At 31.0% G+C, this 23,717-nt stretch overlaps 1 protein-coding gene across 1 annotated transcript; it reads left to right on the forward strand.

The window, feature by feature from the left end:
• The first annotated feature begins 1,449 nt into the window (after window positions 1-1,449).
• On the forward strand, window positions 1,450-21,938 carry LOC139489435 (G-protein coupled receptor GRL101-like). Its single transcript, XM_071275758.1, has 10 exons — window positions 1,450-1,519; window positions 2,328-2,460; window positions 4,175-4,323; window positions 4,851-4,967; window positions 7,938-8,118; window positions 10,122-10,300; window positions 13,214-13,354; window positions 19,176-20,735; window positions 21,172-21,293; window positions 21,909-21,938. The coding sequence occupies exons 1-10, from the start codon at window positions 1,450-1,452 to the stop codon at window positions 21,936-21,938; spliced, it is 2,682 nt and encodes an 893-aa protein (XP_071131859.1).
• Window positions 21,939-23,717: the final 1,779 nt, after the last annotated feature.

Genomic DNA, 23,717 nt, shown 5'->3' on the forward strand with positions numbered 1-23,717 from the left:
CGTTTATACAGAATTTAGTCCTGGTATCTATGATGAGTTTATTTAAACATATAAAGCTACGATTTCTATCTTTTCTGTGTATTATCTTATATGAAACTAAAGGACTCGTAAGGTGAAGAGTCTTTAAAAATAAGTCAATACAATAATAAACTAGAAGAGACACTAGGTAATTCGTTAATAATGTTGTTTTTTCATTGCATTTTACAATTTAAATGTTCAGCTTTTATCTGTATCTCTATGTTATATATTCTATTTACATCAAATATTAGTATGAACGCACTAATACCATCTTTATTAATCAAAAGAGATAATGGAAGATGTGGTATGAGTGACAATGAGACAACTCTCCACTCAAGTAAAAATTTATAAAGGTAAACCATTATAGATCAAAGTACGGCCTACTTAATTTACTGACCACGGGAAGAGTTAGCTTCAGATGAAATATATCGTTAAAAACGTTAAGAGGCCGTGCTTTCATTTCTTTTTTTTTATAGTACATATTGTTTTATGGCTTTCGAACAGAACACAAAATGGTACCTCATTAGTTTAATCGGCTTGATTATATTTATATTATAGCACTATGCCTCTGTATGAAAGTTATAAAATAAAACAGGTATGTATAATATAAGTTTTTTTATTCTTTCTTATGCTATGAAAATCTTTTATAAGACTACAAATCTTCTATCATACACATAGCTAAGTAATGATTTATTCGTTATAAGGTTCAATAACTTGAAAGAATGGAAGATTCAACCGGATGGTTTTGACGACGAACAATGTACAGCAATCATACTGAACAGTATCCACAATAAATTGAGCTGGCATGATGTTCCATGTGCTTATAACAAGATACACTATTTTATGTGTGAGACACAACTGGATACCCATAACAGTCAAGGTATATTTCTAGAATTAAAGTTTTAAAACTAATATAAAAAACTATCTCAAGCATAATTCTTTGAAATATTAATTTAACACAACAACAAAAATTACAGTAGCAATCAATCAAAGCAGAATAAAAAAAAAGTCTTTTGTATTTTGGATAACAAAAAAATCCATTTGGTCCTCAACGCTCTTCAACTTTGTACTATATTTGGCCATTTGCCCATTTTTTTTATTTGTGTCACTGATGAGTGTTTTGTAGACGAAAAGCACGTCTAGCGCCAATATAAAATTTCAATCCTAATATCTATAAATGTTCAAATTTCTTAAATCCATAAATCCATAAATCCATATAGAAAATAAGAATCAAGGTAAACATATAAATCGAGAGAATCGCACGAAATTCAAAAAGTTGTAAGAATTGTACATCAATAGAACAAACCTTCTAATACATATGTATCTTACGCCATACGGTTCCACATCAATAAATACAGGGAATAGGATAAAATCTAGAATCAACTAACCAGACTACTATTCAGGTATGTTATGATCTAAGAACGTTTAAACATGTCGCTTATGAACAAAAAAACAGACACACATCTAGTGTGTCCATTACGCGCAATTAATGTCGGTTTCAGTAGGTCTTCCTTTCAAAACTATTGAATATTATATGGGGAGGGTTTGACGCAAGCAAACACGTTTCACTTATCTGTATAGCTCGTTCTTATGCTGTACTGTATGTATGTGCCTGTTTCAAGTCAGAAGCCAGTAATTCAGGGGTTTTCTTTGCTTACTCGATTACATATTTGTTTTTCGCTTATGAACCAAAAAACAGACACACATCTAGTGTGTCCATTACGCGTAATTAATGTCGGTTACAGTAGGTCTTCCTTTTAAAACTATTGAATATTATATGGGGAGGGTTTGACGCAAGCAACCACATTTCACTGATCTGTATAGTTCGTTCTTATGCTGTACTGTATGTATGTGCCTGTTTCAAGCCAGTAGCCAGTAATTCAGGGGTTTTCTTTGCTTACTCGATTACATATTTGTTTTTCGTTCAATGTTTTGTTTCGGCTGTGGTTTTTCTCGTTAGAATTGTTAAAAATTTGTCGCAGTGGATCATTTTATAGCTGAATATGCGTAATGGGCTTTGTTCATTGTTGAAGGCCGTACGATAACATATAGTTGTTAATTTCTGTGTCATTTGGTCTCTTTGGAAGAGAAATAATACCGCATATTCGTTTTTTAGATTAACGCCCGGAAATTGTGTATGTTTCTATACATAAATCTAATTTAGTTGAATGGTTTTATATTTGTCATCTTCTGCTGTATAGTTAAATATATAATGATAACATGTCATACCAACTTTCTTTTGACCTAATAATATATATATACCAACCCTGAAATTGAATTTCAAGAGATAAACTTTTTTTCTGTTTCAGTGACAGATTTAAGAAAAATTTTACGTGGCAATAAAGGAATATCAAGTCATAACCAATCCTTATTTACATGTGGAAATGGCGAGGTTATATCACAGCTAGCAGTTTGTGATACTTATAATGATTGTTCTGACAGGTCTGACGAACAAAAATGTGGTACGAAATATTTTCCGTATCAATTTCAAAGTAAAACATGAGATACTAGAATTCCCAATATCCTTTTGTAATAAAAAAATAAAGATTTTACAAATATAACAACCACTTGAATTGTTTTGTTAAATTAAGGTTAAAACAAGAAACCTGAATATAAAAAAAGTTATGTATTCATGGTACATTCTATTGCTTATAATACCAACCAAATAACTTAACTGCAAACTTAAGTTCTTGAAAAGATCGCTGCTTGTTAAGAACAAAAAAGATAGGAATGTTTAGAAAAAATTGATAAACCACAGGATAAAAAATACATGTAAGTAATTAAAAAAAATCTTTTGAAGTCAAGAAATTACTCTAATCATTGACATAGGCCATAAAAGAAAGCTTCACATAATCTTTCGTTTCTATGAATTTTTTCAAAAGGACCCTTTACTAATTAAAGTTATTTAAAGTATAACGTTATTTTTATGGTGATTTTCTTAAATAAAGCAAAGGTGTAAACCAACGAATGATAAATATCTTAACCGAAGTATTGTTTTAATTTTAGATATTTCACTAATTTCCTTTCAGTACGCAGTAGATTTTGCATGTATTCTACAAGATGTAAAAATAACAATGTGAACTGTCAACATTGATCAAACTATATTTTGAATTTAAAAACAAAAACAGTTATAAATATTTTATTACAAATAAGTATATCGGTGTTATGTAACCATGGTTGATTTATATTGATCTTTCGGTTATGTAGATTTAGTTAGAGCATGCGAAAATCTATAGCATTTACCCTGTATTTGATTAATTTTGTGTTTCAATTTGGAACATGAGTCACAGATAAAAATTTCTTATACGACAATTATATGTCGTATTTGAAAGATCAAAGTAAAGCAGTATTATTTGATACATACAGGGATCTGTAAATTATTAAGTTTTGTTTTGCTCTCATTAATATCTTTAATATGTCTATTGCTTTGTTTCATTTACAATTTGATTTTTATATGAATTAAAGAATCTGTTCACTTATATAAAACGCTTCGAATCGGAGTAAATAAAATTCTATTCGCTTTAGCAAAATCAACAATGCAGTTATTGAAATTTTCCATAGTACAGGTTAGTAAACCAGTTATATACGCCTGCCAATGTTATGCAGTTGGTACTTTTTTATGTATCATTAATAAGAGAAAATTAACTATCAATACAAAACTATGTTTATTTGTCTAATAATCACGGAATTTTATTCGGCATCATTCGTGGCAATCTGTATTCGCCTGTATATTTTCATATTGTAGCCGTAATCGTATGTAGTAGTTCTTGTATATCCGTGACAGTTTTTGAACATGCGCAAACCAAAGTGCAGAGAAGTGGAAAACTTAATTAGCGATCCTCCTCATTAAAAAAATGTTTCATTTGTACACTGAAAATATATAAGCCTTTTAATGTTGACTTACTTGTGTCAAAGACCACTATAGGAAATTGTCTTATATCTTCTGTTGTCTATCAATACAAAATCATTGACGAAATAGATAAATGAATTTTGGTACATAGAACAAAAACTTGTATCAAATATGTGTAAAATGAATGGCTTTTACCTCAAGTTGAAAATATATGATGACGGTTATGACTATTCAAATTGTATTTTTTTTATATTCTCAATTTATATTTTTCAAGGTGTTTTCAGATAAAATTATATATTTTTTTAGTTCTGAGGGTAAAGCATTTATGTTTCTAAACTCAGGTACAGCATGTTCAAGTTCCCAGTATCAATGTGCAGATGGTTCGTGTATACATTTTACCTTCTACTGTGACCACATCAAACACTGCAATGATGGATCAGACGAACAACACTGTCGTAAGTTCAATAATAAACCGAACCATTGTATCATATTATTTTTTATAAAAATGTATATATGAATGTTTGTCAAAAGGGAACACCATGAGGACATGCTGTAAGCTTACAAAATAGCAGGAGTTTCTGACAATTTCCACACACCAGCATTTCCCCCTTTTGTGTTCTTGCTAAACTCTCTTTTTCCCCTCAATTTGTCTTTCCTTTATTGATTAATGAGATTTTAACACTAACTATGAAACCGCTGTTGTCTATGTTTTGGTAAAAAAAAAAAAAGATGCTGATTGCATCCGTATCAATTTCAAAAAGCTTTTGTTTTCAACTGTGAGACATAAGATTGAAAATCCAGCATTTCCAGAGTTGGAATGCATGTTTAATATATCTTGTTATCAATTCATTTTCTCTTCCTTATTAACGGAAATGATAATCGCTGACAAATAATGATATTTTTGATTTGAAATGAGTGTGTTGTTTGAACATTTACTGCTGGATGCTTAAAATAATGATTTGTAGCCTCTTTTATTGTATAGAATGGAGAAGTTGTAAAGACGGAGAATGGCAATGTAACAATAAACAGTGTATTTATTCAGCTAAACGCTGTGACGTCACAACTAATTGTTTTGATGAATCGGATGAGAAAGATTGTGGTATATTCACTTATATGATTATTTAAATGCTCCTTCACAAAAGATAAATGTTCCACAAAAATTCTTTGAAAAACTAAATGTTAAATAGTGAATATGTGGACAATTGAATATTGTTTTCAAATAAAAAGATACCAAAGAGAAATTAAAACTCATGGAACGAATTAAAATGATATCATTTTATACGAGTCACTTCCCCTTTTATACAGGTCTGAATCGTGATAATTGTAATCTTCAGTGAGTTGTAAATAACAATTATGTATTAAACGTTTTGCTCGTGCTTGTTTGCACTTTATGGACTTCATAGTCGAAGTGTTTGCACTTTGCACAAATACTGTTCAAACTGAGTTATGAAGAAGCCTGACTTATATCGATATTATATAAGATATGCCGTCACAATCACATTGACTGACCGAACATATTGTACTGAGTTGAGATATTTATATTCAAGATGTGATTGTCTGATTGACCGAGAGATTACAATTTTTGATAGTGTCATGTTTTCTGAATGTGGATTAGTGCCGTGTTCTACATGCAAAAACAAGCAAAAGACAAAAATCAGAATATGACCTTCATCGATAACCTTGTCGTCATTTTATAAGGTAGGACACAAGGACATCAAATAAAAAGACTAGGTTTATACGGCTCAAGGTTTATTACTTACAAAAACATAAAGACACATTTTTTGGGAAAGGAAGATAACTCCGATAAGATTTCGAAGGATCGCTTTAAGCAAAATCAGTAAAAAAAATCGTATATAATATACAATACAATATAGGAATTATCCAAGCGACATGGGGTTTTTTGTGTGTTCATCTACTTCATAACAAAAAAAGATATAGACAAAACTCTTTTTCTTAGTTGTTTGTTAAATCCTCATACAGTGTAACTAATTAACAATAAGCCGTAAAGAACTTACGACTTTTGATTTAAGATACTAAAGTCATAACTTGTAAAATAATTTCAAGGTCACAGGTCAAGGTCATATTCTAATTCTTTTCCTTTGATAGTGTGTGCATTTCCTCTCAAACTATGAAAAAGTAAAATAAAAAAAAAACTAAATTCCGATGAAAATTTTAGGTAAATCGAATATAAACTCATTCTGGTTCATGATAAAGCCATAGTGTCTTATGCAATGATTCAGTGACACATGACCTTGAAAAATATCAAGCGGAAGTCATCTGTAAACTGGAAATAGCTATTTTTGCTTTAATGCACAGGAAAAATCCCCAGAAACTAAATGTTTTTAGGATTCACATATTGTAAAATCTTAATGACACCATGAGCTGCCTTTTAAACATCGGAAGTAGACACTAATCTCCGTTATTGAAAAGAGAAGTATGTAGATATCATATATTTTCGGAATCAGACGAAAATGAGCTATCATACGTGACTGAAAGAATATTTTCTTAACTGGAAGTAATAAAGTATCCCCAAAGTTTATAGAATCTACACATTTTTTCATTTAGTTTTAAGAAACCTATGACTAGACGCCATTGTATCTTTTGGTTAATCGAAAGTATCTTCTTATCAATTATTTGAAAATGTAAGTTGGAAAGACTTTCAATTATTCTCTGAACAACTTGTTTTTAATTCTTTTCTTTCTTTCTTTCACCCGCCAAATTTCTTTCGTTGAATTTTGTTTCAAACTTGTCACTTAGATACTTTTTAAATTGTATGGTATAGTTGAGGCGCTTTTGAATTGCACTCTGCTAAGAGTAACACATTTCTTTGTAAGAGTTATCTCCTAATTCACTGTTTATCTTGTGTATGGTTTTCCGTTGTAACAAAAAAGATATTGACAAAACACTTTTTTGGAATCGTCACATTATCACGATTTATTTGGCTAATTTGAATCGCAGCGATCTTGTGAAATCTTACAGGAGATATCTACCTTTACAAAATGAATTTATCGGTATGTTATTTTAAATCATTAAAAAATAACCGTTAAACTCTATATTGTTTTTATTTTAGGCCTCGAGGACCTAACTTAGAAAATGAGGTCAAGGTCAAAGCTCAAGGCCTTTTTTCAATTTTTTTTCTAATTTTCCCAGACTCTTCCAGTTATGTATAAAAGACAAAGTTATATTTCCAAACATCTTACTTTTTTAACATTCCAGGAGAGAAAAATCTTAAAAAATGTAACCTCACCGCTTCAAATAACAATTTAGTGAAAACCTTCGTCGATTTAAATTAGCAAGAAATTAATACTTGACCTTGATCTCATATTCTTTTTGGTGGACCCAAGATCTCAAAATCAAAAGACCCTAGGGCCTTTATTACTAACGGTTCATGAGTTACTATTACATTTCTCTTATGTCAAATACGTAAAGGGATATAAATCTCATATGAAAACTTCAGATCTCTAGATTCAAAGTTATTCTCGACAACCCGAGTTTAAAAACAAGCAATTTGATAAAATATTTTGTTCGTAATCTTTTAGGGTTGTGAAAAATACTCGGCACAAGAAAACTACTGTTCAGGGAGATAACTCTTACAAAAACAAGTCTTCGGTTCAATAAATCTCAAAGGTACCAGGATTATAACAGTATCAGTTTTAAAAGTATAAACGATTCGATAGCATGTACCAAAAGTCTTTTGATACACCAATACAGCCCAAGGAAAAACTTAAAGGTGATACAAATTTCCGGAAACCCTTCTTAAAATTCAATTATTGCTAGATGATATATATAGAAAATTGTGAAACAAATAAGTCTCATTTATATATTCGTGTTTATTTCATTTCTGATAATTTTGTAACTTAGCTGAAAATTAAAACTAATGATACCTACAAGAAAACAACCCTGGATTTCTGGTATTATCAAACACACAGGACTTCTCAATGTTCCAGTGAAATACATTGATAGCAGCAGAAAGTGCAATTTTTTGTTGTTGAATAAAAACAAATGTCATTTTATACTATTCGCACCACTATCCCGTTTCATAACAATATTTTATAAAGTATTTTTTCAGAAACTTGTAGTTTTAACACTTATCAATGTTTTGATAAATCATGTATCAGTCAAGATCGTGTATGTGATACAACACCTGACTGTCCTGGAAGATACTTAGAGGACGAGTATGGATGTTCATACAGTGTCATACATACATCGTGTGAACAGTGGTGGCTCAATGGAGCGAGATTAAATGGGATGTATTTAATAGATCAAGAAACGAAAGGTATATATTAAAACCGTATCCATATTTAGTTCCAAATAAAGTATTGATGACCACAAAAAAACTTTATATCAAGTTTAATTTTATTAAGATGACCATGAAAACTAATTCAACAAACGGCCGAAGATTGACAAAACACACGTAGTTCATAAAAGGGTTAGGACTAAGGTTATAATATTTAAATAAACTAATCATAGATACCAGAATTGAAATTTTATATTACGCCATATATGTATGATTGTTTTGTTTTCCAACAAATACCTTTTTTAATGTAAATGCAAACAAAAAATGATTTCATAGCTAGAGTATGTTTGTCCGAAAAAATCCATGATAGTAAAATTAAAAAAAATAATAATTGGTCTTTTAGTTTTTTTCTTATTTTGATTGTTTCATATGCAACATAGTTGGGTTTTTATTGTCGACTATAGGGTCTTTGGTTTTTTCATAAATGATGACCATTTGGTCGCCTTTCAATTCTTATATCCACTTCATTTGAACTTTGGTGGATATATGTCAAATTGGCAAGCAAACCATATCTCCTTATTTCACTAATGTCTATTATGCTAAACTGTCAGAATAATTTAATTAATTTAAGAAATTACATAGAAAAGATTCATTTTTCTATGAACATCATTTACTAATTATAACATCTGTTTAATGAATAGATCAAAGGTGACATTGAGTTCACTCAACAAACAAGTCTTCCTCAGGTATAATATTAGAAATCAAAGTATGTCACATACGGTTATGGTTATATACTCGAAAACACAAGAACAACCATGTTTTATCGTTGACATGGTGGTTGATATTTTATGACAAACCAGATCCGATATTAGGAAAATCTTACTTCGATGATTTTGAACTAAATTATCCCTTTGTATGAAAAAAAAATGTGTGGCTAAATAATTTTTCCTTTTTAAAGGTATATTGTTAAAAAAAATCCAAACAAGCAACATTGTCATTGCCAATTATTCAATTTTCATAACAAGTGTTTCAATATTTTGGTTAAAAGACTTTTCCATGAAAAAGAGTATTGTTAAAATAAATACAAATAAGTAACATTGTTATGCCATTTATTTAATTTTAGAAAAATATATGGTATACTGTGAATTCAACGATAAAGGCAATACACTACTGATATCAACATTCTTCTTTTATAACAAAGCTAATTTTTCAATCACCAATTATGCGACTTTCTATGCAGAACATGAAGAATTTAGTTTTCCTTGGCAAATGATAAAGACTGTAATGAAAAGTGATAAATATACGTGTTCACAAAATGTTAAAGTGACATGCTATTTTCAAAACGCTATATCATATGAATTTTCAAGAACTCACGAAGAATATTTTGGCGAGTACTACAATGAAAGGCAAGTATTTAAACGTTCTTTAATTCTAACAAAAATAGTATCACCAATCTCACATTCATGAATGTCGTGTCCTCTACACAATGCTCTTCAACTTTGTACTTGTTTGGCTTTATAAAAATTTTGATATGAGCGTCACTGATGAGTCTTATGTAAACGAAACGCGCGTCTCGCGTACTAAATTATAATCCTGGTACCTCTATAAGCCATCTATAAATTCACTTTTGGAAATATTCCAAAAACAGAAGGCCCAAAATAAATTGTTTCAATAATTTCGACTCTCTTTGATTATAATATTTGTAAGGTTGTTTCTGTTAAACGTTTATGAAATATATTTAAAAGCACATTAAAAAAATTATTTCGGATTTGAAATTTGGGATAATTCGTTAAAAAAAAATGATAATGCGAAAGGGGAATCTATGTACTATGGAATAATTTTTGTTATTTCGATGCCTATAATTTATAACCTTGTTTTAGTATTTTCCTTTTTATAACAGTTAATAAAGGATTAAATTAATCAACACATATAGGTCTTAAAACATGTTTTGTACAATGTACAATTTTTCTGAAAATAGTCTGTTTAATCATCATAAAATTATTTTCTTTTTTGTAGTTTTCATTGCTTTGGAGGCACAGACTGGAGACAAGCAGATGTCAACAGAGTGTTTACTGATGATGTAGTTATTTCAAATTCCGATATAATTCCCTTTTATTATTATACGGTTCCAAAAATATCTTACAGTGAAGAGGGGTTTTCTGATTTGAGAGTTGGACCTGTTGTATGTCGGTCAGGTATATCATCAAATATAGACAGCATGCTTATATGTTTAAGTGTTAAGATGAAAAAAGGTTTTAAAACTCAATACAATAATTATTGTTTCTGATGTTTTTGCAAGAAAAAAAAACACGCTTTACTAATGATGCTAAATTTATAATGTTCGCTGTTAAAGATTGTGACGAGATTAAACTGATCAATTACGTGCTATCTTCTATTTAATGTCATATAAATTGTTGTACAGTTTTTTGTATTATTTAGATACGTACACCAATATTTAGTGTGTACTTGTACTTTTGAGTTAATACTAAATAAGTATTTGAACTCAGACCATTAAAAATATGTTTGATTATGTCATTTTTAATAACTCAGAGTTCATGCAATTCCCAAGTTTAGCGGTGAAATGATTTAAGCATATCATTTACTGACTTTATCATACGCAAATATGGATAATAAATCAATTCAGCATATGCTGAATTGTTCAATTTATACAGAAATTTTGGTTCGAAATTAATGTAATAAATATTAAACTTTGCATATGGGTCATACATACCAAGTTCTTTCAAGCATTTACCTAATTCATCTAGCATGTACTTAATTCAGTTACTTTTATAATGAATTAAGTTTATGCTAAAATGAATTTAAAAGTAAAATCACAAAAATAATAGATTGCGAGGAAAATTCAAAACGGAAATTCACTAATCAAATGGCAAAATTAAAGGCTCAAACCCATCAAACGAATGGAGAACAAATGTCATATTCCTGACTTTGTATAGTCATTTTCTTATATATGAAAATAGTTGATTAAACCTGGTGTTATAGCTAGCTGAACCTCTCACTTGTATGAAAGTTCATAAAATTTCATTTTATTGACAACGATAAGTTATGCTAAAATAAATCGAGATTATGTTAAAAGGTTGTGGTAACATTAATTGAGCTTATGCTAAAGTAAATTAAGCTTATCCTGAATCATAACCTGTATCTATATGATAAACTAATTGTGTTTTAAATGAAAAGCTCACTGTATTAACTAAGTGGTTGAAAAATTACTGCATGCAATCCTTACTTATACAAACATAACTCAACTTATTGATGATCAGACAATTATTGATACTTAGGCCGTACTCTCATTGACCTAACCTAGTTTTTGAAAGCTATCAATCAAATAATTGTGTTCAAAATTTAACACTTTAAGGTATGGGGAAATCTGGATTCAGATTTTCTTTCCCTCATTGAACAGAATATTTTTCATCAATTTTAGAATCAGAACATTTTTTAGTTGTCTTTTTTAATAAACATCCAAATGTGTTCAATTCCCCATACGTGTCTATACCAAGCTTTTTTTCCTTTACTGGAACTATCATTCGTGTCCATGTTATAAATACGTATGTTATTTGGTTCATGCTTCTAAATTAAAGTATAGTTATTTAACTATTTCATTAATAAAAAAAAATACTTTAGGTCTTTTATAACCTTGGTTAAGGATGTATTTAGGTGATATAAGGTAAAATTCAAGAATTTTATTGATTTATAGAATATGGCGAAAAAAGGCAGACTCGGACTTTTACCTTTTATTTGCATTGGTATTATTTGGGTCTCAAATCAAAAGAACGAAAATTGAGGATCTGTTTGAATTCTGTTAAATGACCTTTTATGATCTATTAAATCATATGTTAAAAAATAAATAGGTGTTAAGGGGCAACATATTTTACCTTGCATGGTATAGAAAAACACCAAGGATTCCGAACTTTCACACTTATTCCAAAACCTCATCTAAGTACATCCTGAGCGTGGAGCGTTCGTTCGTCTATGTTGAATGTAAATGTTAGCAGCCATGCTCAGTTAAATTGGAGATATTAAATCAGATACCTCGTGTAGGTGAATGTCTCATTCTCTGCGCATTAAAATATTTGCAGCACTTCACTCTTTCTTTGTGTCATCAGTTGTCTGTTGGGAGGCAACTTTGTTTTAAATTTCCGCACATTTTAATTAAAACGGCATCTATAACATATAGAGAAGATTGAAATAGTTCCTTACTTAAGTAAAATAAAATGGCCATTACTCGCTCCTATTTTTTTTTACATGAAAATCCCAACAAGTGTTTATCCTGAATAGCCGTACAAATCTGTGCCAAATCCTAAATTCCGGGTATGGTAATATAACCTATATACAGTATGTATTGTTAACATGATGTCGTTCAAATAATGCAGGAAATATGTGACACTGGACGTTATGCCTCTTGATCGTGTGTCTTATGTGATACTCGAAACTTAAAGTTTATTTTAAAAATCTCGATAACCAGTTTCTGATTCGAAGAGCTTTTAGAATATTACTGTTGACAAAAGGGAAGTCAATTCTGCTACATGAAAGCCCGCAATATTTGGATTAATATAAAAGGTATCATTAGAGTTAATTAGTACAAAATAATTTACATAGTAAACGATTTAATCAACTCTTGAATTATTTGTATGTTTGCTCTTAATGAGCATGAAATACTTGCAACTGGACAATAAGCAATTTCAGTCAAAATCTACAAATTAAATTTGCAATTATGATAATCATTATAAACCGACACTTAAAAAACTAATGCTAATAAATGACAACTTCATCAACTGTGTCCCCCATCATTGAATTACTTATGCTGAAATGAATTTAGCATATTCTGAAATGTGTTAAGCGTATGCTGAAATAAATGTTAGGCAGTATTTCTGTATGAGCTTAATAAAGCAGCATATACTAAATCAAATTAAGCATACCCTATTATGGTAAAATACGCTGACATCAATAAAGTTTATGCCACATTATAATTTAGCATATGCTAAAAGGATTAAAGTATATGATTAATTAAATATTTATGACACTGATTCTGCGTCATAGATATATAATATTTAAAAATGGGGTAAACATTGTTGTTCATATTTATTTGTCAGAAATTTCTAAAAATGTTTCCCGTATCCAGTCCTTGTGTTATGATGGAAAGTTGTATAACTATACAGACCACTGTATAATGCGTGTGAATGAAAGAAATGATGTAAATGGTTGTAGAGATATGGCTCAACTTCACAATTGTGGTAAGATAAACGAATTGTATTATAAAAACTAAACATGTGGAACAGGAATTGTATCTAAGAGCAGTCCAGATTTTGGTTATGTTCACTCTTGTGTCTTCTATGTTATGTTTTGTAGACTGTTGTTTGGCTATTCGTCGTTTTTTGTCATGCCGTTGTCAGTAATTTGACGGCGGAATTCGAGTGTGTTGGTATCTGGAGCCTCTCTTTCAAGGGACCAAGGGTCTGACATTTACTTGATATTTCATGACTGTAGTCTGACCTATACCTAACAGGCTGAACGAGTACACGACCAGTACTTAGCCATTCTATACGAGTCTGAACCATAGTCGACAAGTCGTAACGATTCTCAACCAAGTCCGAACCACATTCGAGTTAGTATGAATAATACTTATCCTAGTCTGAAAAAAAGTTATCAAAGATACCAGGCCAATCGCGCGTTTCGTCTACATAAGACTGCTCAGTGACGCTCCATACTCAAAAACTGACAAAACTAAAACAGCAGAATACCCTTAAAAATACGGCACTAGTAAGCGCGCGAAAAAAAAGCAGAATATATATTTTGTTGAAAATAAAAGTCAGGATAAGAAAATCCTTCATGACCCCTCTCCTAGAAATGAAATGATTGCTCTGTTATGTAAAGGGTGCACTCAGTGGATGATATTTTCTTTAAATTCAGAATTCGATATATACTTATTAATTAAGAATATGTTAAATTGAATTAAGCTAATACTGAAATGAGTTTAGCATATGCTGAAATGAGTTAAGCATATGCTATAATGAGTAAAGCATATGCAGGAGTAAATGTATAAGATAATGATTACCTTGATTCAGTAATTGACTAATTCGTATTGAACAGATCTGTTTTGTATATATCTATTGTATTGCATCAAGTTAGGAACTGGTTTACACGCATATATTTATGCGCATCAACTAATACAACTTGGTTGTGACATAAAAGATCTATGACGTTGTTTCTAGCAATGAAAAAACGTCAAATTATAACGTCCTATTTCGCGTTTTTCACGGATTCCAACATTACATGGTGTACTCCTAAAAATACGTCTCCTAAGAAAAGAGGAATTAAGCGTTGCGCTGATATCTTGTGGAAATTTAACACAAATGAACACAATAGATACTACACTATATTTAACCTTCAATCTGATAAAAATAATAAAATATAAATTTTGATCTCGAACTTTTTGCGCCGATCTGCATTTCATTTTTTTTTTTTTTATTCTGTTACATGCGTAGATTTTATCTTATATTTACGCCGATCTGCACTTCATTTTTTTTATTCTTTCACTTGTGTGGATTTTGTCTCATATTTGCGCCGATCTGCATTTTATTATTTTTATTCTTTGAATTTTGTAGATTTTGTCTTTCATTTTCGACGAAAGTGTACAGGTAACGTAGATTTTGTCCTTTATTTGCGCCGAATATGTACAGGTTATCGGGGTTATTAGAATGGTGAAAGTTATTTATTATATGTCCAATTTATGTTTTCTGGTCTGTGCGTCCGTTTGTCAGTTCGTCCGTCCTTCCGTCCCAATTCAGGTTTAAGTTTTTGGTCAAGGTAGTTTCGATGAAGTTGAAGTCCTATCAATTTAAAACTTAGTATACATGTTCCCTATGATTTGATCCTTCAATTTTTATGTCAATTTTTCAAAAATTTCAAAACTTGAGTATTCAGAAGGTCAGGCCGATAAAAAAATATTCCTAGAAGTTTTGACATACTGGCTGTGGCAACGTATGCATGTAACTGATGTCTGGATGATTCTCGTAAAAGAATGTCCGATCTTGCAATGAAGTTTAAATTTATTTATACTACTTATTTGACAAAATCTTATAATAAAAATAAAATTATGACAATGGGTCATTTTCGTTTGTCATTTGTTTCATTTCAAATTGTCTCAAGAAGAAATGATAAACTTTATTTTGAATTTTTAACTTACTTTTATTGGTTATTTTAGAAATTGAGTAATAATAGGTAAAATTTAGAACCATCAGACTGGTCGATTAAAAAAAAGTACATTCGAGTATAGACCATTTCGGACATTTAATGGTTTGTAGTGCTACATACTACTTTTTCAGGATTCCTTCTTGTTGTTAAAAATATCGAGTAACTCATAACGCTACAAACTATTTCTAATATACAAGAGTAAAATTATGAAGTCTGGTTACACATTTGTATTTGTTAATAACCGAAAATCGAATGCGATAAACAAAGCAATAGATCAATCCTTTACAATTATGTTCTTTATTTTTGACTAAGTATTGAAGTTTCACCCAAATCTTTGACATAAAAAGGGTGAACAGATCAGCCCATAAATCATTTCATGTTTAAATACCTTGGTGGATTCCTAGCAGGGAATAAATTACTTTCTAAAAAGTTTAATTGGGAAATTCGTGACCACCTGAATGTCTGTACTAGTTATTGGTCATGTGTGTCATTGTGTAGATGTCTCATTGACTCGCTGTCTCCTTTAACGAATTTGCAAGAAACGATACTATGTGGTACCCAGAATGGCACAAAAATATTAAATTCTTGTTTCTTTAATTTTTGTGCTATTTTCACATTTCCTGACCGGTGTGAGAAAGATATTTCTCCTCACTAGTGAAAAATCTGTTCTCGGCAAAAAATTGGTTGAAATTTAACTGTGACGTTAAATTTTCTTGTTTTATTCTGAATTTTCTTATTGTGACGTCAGGAAAAAAGGCGACAATATCTTATGACGTCACATCAAAAGTACACAACTTTCCTCAAATCTTTAAAAAAGGAAGGATAAAAATTATTGGAGAAACAGATTCCACCACTGTAACTCATGTATTACGATATTTCTCCACTCTCAACAGTTAAATTTTAATTATTTAAAAAGCTCGGCAAGCCTTGCGCTTTAAATCTTAAAATTTAACTGTCTCGAGTGGAGAAATATTTGTATAATAGTTGCAGTTGTGGAATCTAAATTTCTAACTACGGATATATGTTCACCCATAACAAATATATTGCAACAGTCATAAAAAGATGTTTTTGTTTTTTGTAGAAAATTATGTTTGCCAATCAGGTTTTTACAAATGCAAAGAAGGCCACTGCATTGCATCGAGCTTAGTTTGTGACGGCAGAAAACATTGTACCCTTGGCGACGATGAATTATTTTGTGGTGAGAACGATTAAATGTGCTTTTGGCATTCTAGTGTTATTCTCATTTTATACATGAATTTTTCTATGAGTATCACATTTGATTTTGCACAAAGTCCGTGAATTTAGATGTGACCCATTTTAAGTTATTGTTGTTAAAAAAAATCATTTCTATGTATGTTACATAAACGTTTGGTTTTTGCTGCACTTCATTGTTTCCGTTTTTCCGTTTTTCCTCTAATAGTTGATGTGTTTCAATCTGTTTTAGTTTGTAGCACAGAATATTAAAAGAGGGACGAAAGATACCAAAGGGACAGTCAAACTCATAAATCTAAAACAAACTGACAACGCCATGGCTAAAAATAAAAAAGACAAACAGAAAAACAATAGTACACACGACACAACATAGAAAACTAAAGAATAAACAACACGAACCCCACCAAAAACTAGGGGTGATCTCAGGTGCTCCGGAAGGGTAAGCAGATCCTGCTCCACATGTGGCACCCGTCGTGTTGCTTAAGTGATTACAAATCCGGTAAATAGTCTAATTCGGTAGGTCATATTCATGAAAGGGAAGGGGATTGTAGTTACGACGTAAGGAACATATCCGATATCATTTGTGAAACGGTTATTCCATAACGGTCTACCAACTCGTGATGGCGTCTAAGTTGTTATCAAATAGTCCTTTTCTTTGTATGATGGTGCGTTTGTTATTGTAGCAGTTCAGTGTTTCTGTTGTTCTGTCGTTTTTCTTTTAAGTTGACTTGATTACATCAGATTTGGTGTGTGACTCAGATTAGTTTTAGTTAATCGAGTTATGACTATCTAACATCGGTTAAATAAAGGCAACAGTAGTATACCGCTGTTCAAACTCATAAATCCATGGACAAAAAACAAAATCGGGGTAACAAACTAAAACTGACGGAAACGCATAAATATAAGAGGAGAACAACGACAGAACACTACAATGTAACTAACACACACAGAAACGGACCAAGCATCAGACAAAATCCCACGAAAATAACAAATATAACATCAAAACCAAATACATGAATTTGGGATAGACAAGTACCGTGACACGTCTTATCGCAATGTCAATTTACACTCAAAAATAAGAGAAAACAAACGACGCAACGTTAAACTGTAACACACACAGAAACGAACTATAATATAACAATGGCCATATTCCTGACTTGGTACAGGACATTTTTAAAGGAACAAATGGTGGGTTGAACCTGGTTTTGTGGCATGCCAAACCTCGCACTTTAATGGCAATGTTAAATATAACATAGAAATGACAACATAATATTACAGGACTACAATACAAATAAATAGGAAAACGTATTAGACAAAGAAACACATGATTAATGCATAACAAAAAGCATCAGGTTTAAAATTTAATACGCCAAAAACGCGCCTCGTCCACACAAGACTCACCAGTGACGCCCAGATATAAAAGATCGAAAGCGAAAAAAAGTACAAAATTGTACAGCACTAAAGATAAAAAGTTGAAAAAAGTTGTGTCAAATACGGCTAAGTTTGTATGCTTGGGATAAGAACATCCTAATTATTTAGAACAATTAATGCTATTGCAAACAGTAAATTTATCAAATGAATATAAAAGATATACATAATGAAACTGAAGTATTAACTCATTACATAAAACAAACACGAATACATAATGAATGACCAACACAGAATAGACACACCCGACTCAGTCCAGGCCTCAACGCAGTAAATTATGAAAATGACGTCACATACGACGGTGAAAAGGCATTAAAAATTACGTCACATACGATGGTGAAAAGGTATTAAAAATTTGAACATATGAAATTTCTGAAACAGCAGAAAAATTACGTCACATATGAAAAACTATATCTCAAAAGTAAGATAGAATTAGGATTGATTAAAGATTAAAATAGAACTAAATACTGATATTGCATTTAAACACAATGCATATTGCAATACTTATTAATAGCAATTAACTATAATATGTATATGTGCAGTTAACTACTTCTTCCAGTATTTACTTAAGACCAAAATTACATCATGCATCAAGAGAAAATTTCAAATCCAGAAAATCTCAACATAAGCTTTAAAGAAAGTTGTGTTCGTAAATTATTTAAAAGTTTCCTTTTCAATTTCTAAACTTCATAAGTAAGAGAGATTTGGAATTAAAAGTGTACTGAATAAGAGTTACTTTTCGATAAAAAAACCTCTTCGAACTTATAAGTTTATTCATAATATAGTTGAAACATACGTAATGTAGATAGTTAGATCGGTATCAATGGCACTTAAACGATAAACGCTTACTATAGCTTATGAACTGTCATGAAATTGTATGATGTACCCATTTCTTTGTCATCTTTCTCAAGCCAAATGCATGTACTGTTTTCTAACTATATTATGAATAAACTTATAAGTTCGAAGAGGTTTTTTTTTCGAAAAGTAACTCTTATTCAGTACACTTGAGGATAAAACTGGTGGACCATCAACCGCTAAGTTAATTAAAACATAACCTGACAATTCAAATATCCACTTTGCTTAATGAATGTGGAAACTTAAGATTTAAAGATTTTTTAGAAGTTATTAACAGAAAACGGCGATCTTAGTTTATCATAAATATCTTTTAATTGATGATTGTTTATATAGTTTTGATTAGTTTTAACTTGTGATTACTAACAGGAAATTTGAGTTGTCCTGGATTATATAGATGTCAGCAGTCAACCACGTGTTTGTTACTTGATGAGTTTTGTGATAACTTAAGACAATGTCCATATGGGGATGATGAAGTTGGTTGTGATGTTACGTGTCCTATTGGATGTTCATGTCAAGGTTTTGCATTTATATGCCATCAAATAGAGATAGAGACAATTATTAGAGATTTGTCCGTTGAAGCAAGAAAAATAGATTTCAGCAGCTCAGTATTTCCAAATAACAATTTTATTGTTCCTGCATATACATACCTGGCTGATTTCAAACTGTTCAACTGCAGCATTGAAACTATCTTGCCATACTCATTTGAGCAATTAATGAACCTCCTTCATTTAGATTTGAGCAAAAACAAATTAAAGGTTCTGCAAAGTTACACGTTCTATGGTCTCACCAAACTAGTAACCTTAAACGTAAAAGACAATCTGATGCTTGGGTTAATCGAACCAAATGCATTCATGTCATTACCTAATGTCAAAGATTTGGAACTGTCTGGAACTAGAATGAAAACACTTTTCATTGGGACATTTAATGGTTTAGGAAACCTAGAAACGTTTAACATAACAGGAAATGGACTAACAACTCTAGATGAAAATGTATTTGATGAACTTGTATCACTTCTGACAATTGATATGACACAAAACGATTTGACAAAATTTTCTCATGGTATATTTTCCAGTCTTTCACATTTAACAAAAATGAAAACTGATTCCTATATTTTTTGTTGTTTAAAACCAGAATCTGTTTCCGCAGAGAATTGTTACCCCAAAATGGACGAATTCTCATCGTGTAGCAATTTGATGAGAAATGATGTATTACGAGTGTGCCTATGGGTTATTGCTTTAAATGCCTTGATTGGAAATTTTGGAGTTATATATTATCGTATCACTAACAAAAATAAGCCGCTTTATATGGCAAACTGGTTATTTATTATGAATCTTGGTGTTTCAGACTTGTTGATGGGTGTGTATCTCGGAATAATTGCTGTAGTCGATATGTACTACTCGGGAAACTATATTTTACATGACCGTGAATGGCGAAATAGTCCTGTTTGTAAATTTGCTGGTATCGTTGCGGCTATTTCATGTGAGGCATCTGTTAATTTCATTATGTTAACGACTCTTGATTGTTATTTAATGGTCATATTCCCATTTGGTGAAAGAAGGATAACATACAAAGCAGCGAAAATTTCTACCTTGGCTAGCTGGATATTTATAATAATCTTAGCTGTGGTTCCAATCCCTCATACGTCCTATTTTTCCACTACGTTTTATTCAAGAACAGCAGTTTGTTTGGCTTTACCTTTTTCTAGACAAAGAGTCAGCGGATGGGAATATTCGACAGTTATATTCGTGTTTTACAATTGCATTGCATTTATTGTTATAGCTGGATGTCAGTTTTCGATTTTCAATGCAGCAAAAAGTAGAAATAGAATTATGGCGAAGAGGACAAAACAGGACTTAAAAATGGCAAGGAGATTATTCTTAATTGTTTTAACTGACTTTCTTTGTTGGTTTCCTGTTGGAATAATGGGTAAGTTATCCATAAACCAAGCTAAGCATTGTATAATTAAAATAAATATCGTAATTAATACCATTATGGACATTCATTAGCTCAGTAGTCATTGAATCGGTACTGATATGATGTATAGCATGTCTGTCGTTAATCTATGATGTAATGTTCAAACTCCCTTATATAAGTCAAAAGATTTGCATTACGGTACTAATATAAGATGGTAATATACGAAGATAATGATATAAAAAAGTGTTCACAAATATTTCGTTTTAACAAATAGCCTTCGCCAGTGTGAATAAATTTAACCATATATATTGATCGAGATATTATGGTAAAAATGCACGATCTTAGGATAAATGTCAGGTCCCTTTTGAAGGAATTTTTCCTATTATCTTTTAAATGTAACTTACAGTAGGGTATCTATCAATGTTAAAAGAAAGGTTTTCTTTTTCAGGTGTTCTAGCAATGACTGGTCAGGTATTTCCGTCAGAAGTTTATTCTTGGGTAGCTGTATTTGTAATGCCAATAAATGCAGCATTGAACCCATTACTGTACACATATTCAACAATAAAGCAGGTACGTATGCTGAGCAATAATCACATTTGCACAAAGTAAAATGTATTAAGGTGATTGATCAAGGCTATTTTTTAAACATATAATTATATAGTTAGCTTAAGTTAGTCGTCACAGAAAGGAATACAATTTAAACTGAGGGAATACTTTAACAACGTTTTTTTTATCTAACTTTTATCTGTTTTGTTTATTAGTTTATTTACAAGTTAAATCCCCTATTGTGTACATATGAAAATGCCTGTTCCAAGTCAGGAATTTAACAGTTGATTTTGATTTTGACATTTTATAAGGGACTTTCCCCTTTGAATTTTCTTTGGATTTCTGTATTTTTATTATTTTTTCCCCAACAAAACAACCTTGATTATCAGTCGCATGATGCAATGTCCTGTTTGATATTTGTATCTTAATTATTGTAACATTTCAAATACAAGTTGTTGCCTGTATCATCGTACACGGATTATATTCCATACCTCTTCACCATGACATTGTTTAATGATTTTATTGATATGTTTAAAAATATATTCGTCGTGTCACTTTATATTAAATAATTTTATTTAATCAACGTAGCTTATAAATTGCATGATGTGTGCTATTGCAGCATTGTTACATACACTGTAGGAATCGTGTCAGTTTGTGTCCATTGAGTAATAATTTGTATGACTGCAGGAAGAAATATCAAATTATTATATTTTGTAAGCTCACCTAGGCCGAAGGGCCAAGTGAGTTTTTCTCATCACTTTGCGTCCGTCGTCCGTCGTCGTCGTCGTCATCGTCGTCCGGCGTCGTCTGTTAACTTTTACAAAAATCTTCTCCTTTGAAACTACTTGGTCAAATTTAACCAAACTTGGCCACAATCATCATTGGGGCATCTAGTTTGAAAAATGTGTCCGGTGATCCGGCCAATCAACCAAGATGGCCGCCATGGCTAAAAATAGAACATAGGGTAAAATGTAGATTTTGGCTTATATCTCTGAAACCAAAGCATTTAGAGCAAATCTGACATAGGTAAAATTGTTTATCAGGTCAAGATCTATCTTCCCTTGAATTTTCAGATGAATTGGACAACCCGTTGTTGGGTTGTTGCCCCTGAATTGGTAATTTTAAGGCAATTTTGCTGTTTTGGGTTATTATTTTGAATATTTTTATAGATAGAGATAAACTGTAAACAGAAATAATGTTCAGCAAAGTAAGATTTACAAATAAGTCAACATGACCGAAATGGTCAGTTGATCCTTTTAGGAGTTATTGCCCTTTATAGTCCATTTTTTACAGTTTTCATAAAATTTGTAAATTTTTACTAACATTTTCCACTGAAACTACTGGGCCAAGTTCATTATAGATAGAGATAATTGTAAGCAGCAAGAATGTTCAGTACAAACACATCACCATCACCAAAACAAAATTTGTCATGAATCCATCTTCGTCCTTTGTTTAATATTCACATAGACCAAGGTGAGCGACACAGACTCTTTAGAGCCTCTAGTTTCATATACCAACCATGAAAACGGGAAACGAAAAGAAATAATATGCTATCCTGCATGATAGAATTTGTTATACTTTGCAAAAACGTAGTATATTGTGATATCTTAAAAAAGTTAATATAAATGATAGGTCAATGAATATTTCTCAAGCTACAGGTTGGGACAAAATGACACATTTTGTATGGATTATTATATTTTCCTGTTACAAAAATTTTTATTTTTCGAAAACTAAGGATATTCTTATCTAAGGAATAGATTACCTTAGCCGTATTTGGCACATATTTTTTTTTTGCCATTTTGGGTCCTCAATGCTTTTTAACTTTGTACATGTTTGGCTTTTTGACTATTTTGATTTGACCGTCACTGATGAATCTTATGTAGACGAAACGCGCGTCTAACGTATTAAATTATAATCCTAGAACCTTTGATTACTATTATACAGGAAAAAAACATTAGCATGTGATAAGAAGATAATCTGAATGATAGAATTGTAAAATAAAATATTAGAAGATAGCTTATAGAAAATGCTTTGAGAATATCAAAAGAAAAGATAAGGTCACCGTCCGTTTTTTCTAGCTGAAATTTTAAATAGCAAAATTCCATGTTGATTTCTTCAGAAAATGCACTATTATATAGTTACCTACCCTTAAAATGCCAACTGAATAACATTAAAAATCAAGCGATTATAATCTATGCTTGTAAAAATATTAATACTTATAAGTTTCAATGTAATAAAGTGTTCTTCAAATGAAAATTCCCATTAGTTATGTATAGAGTTTAACATGGCCTTTTCCATATTGGCCCTGGTATCATCCCGAGACTCGAGGCTTTAGCCGAGGTCCGATATGGGTCGAGGGATGATACCAGGACCAATATGGAAAAGACATGTTATAATCTATTGATCACATATTTAAGTTCTGCAGAATAGGAACACAAAGTTCAATTA

Source organism: Mytilus edulis, chromosome 9 (genome assembly GCF_963676685.1).
Source record: "Mytilus edulis chromosome 9, xbMytEdul2.2, whole genome shotgun sequence".
Taxonomy (NCBI): Eukaryota; Metazoa; Mollusca; class Bivalvia; order Mytilida; family Mytilidae; genus Mytilus; species Mytilus edulis.

Coding starts and splice junctions, on each gene's coding strand:
- LOC139489435 (XM_071275758.1), top strand. CDS start 1,450: ATGTCGCTTATGAACAAAAAAACAGACACACATCTAGTGTGTCCATTA. Junction 8,119..10,121: donor GGAGCGAGATTAAATGGGAT/GTATTTAATAGA, acceptor TCTTTTTTGTAG/TTTTCATTGCTTTGGAGGCA. Junction 13,355..19,175: donor GGCTCAACTTCACAATTGTG/GTAAGATAAACG, acceptor GATTACTAACAG/GAAATTTGAGTTGTCCTGGA.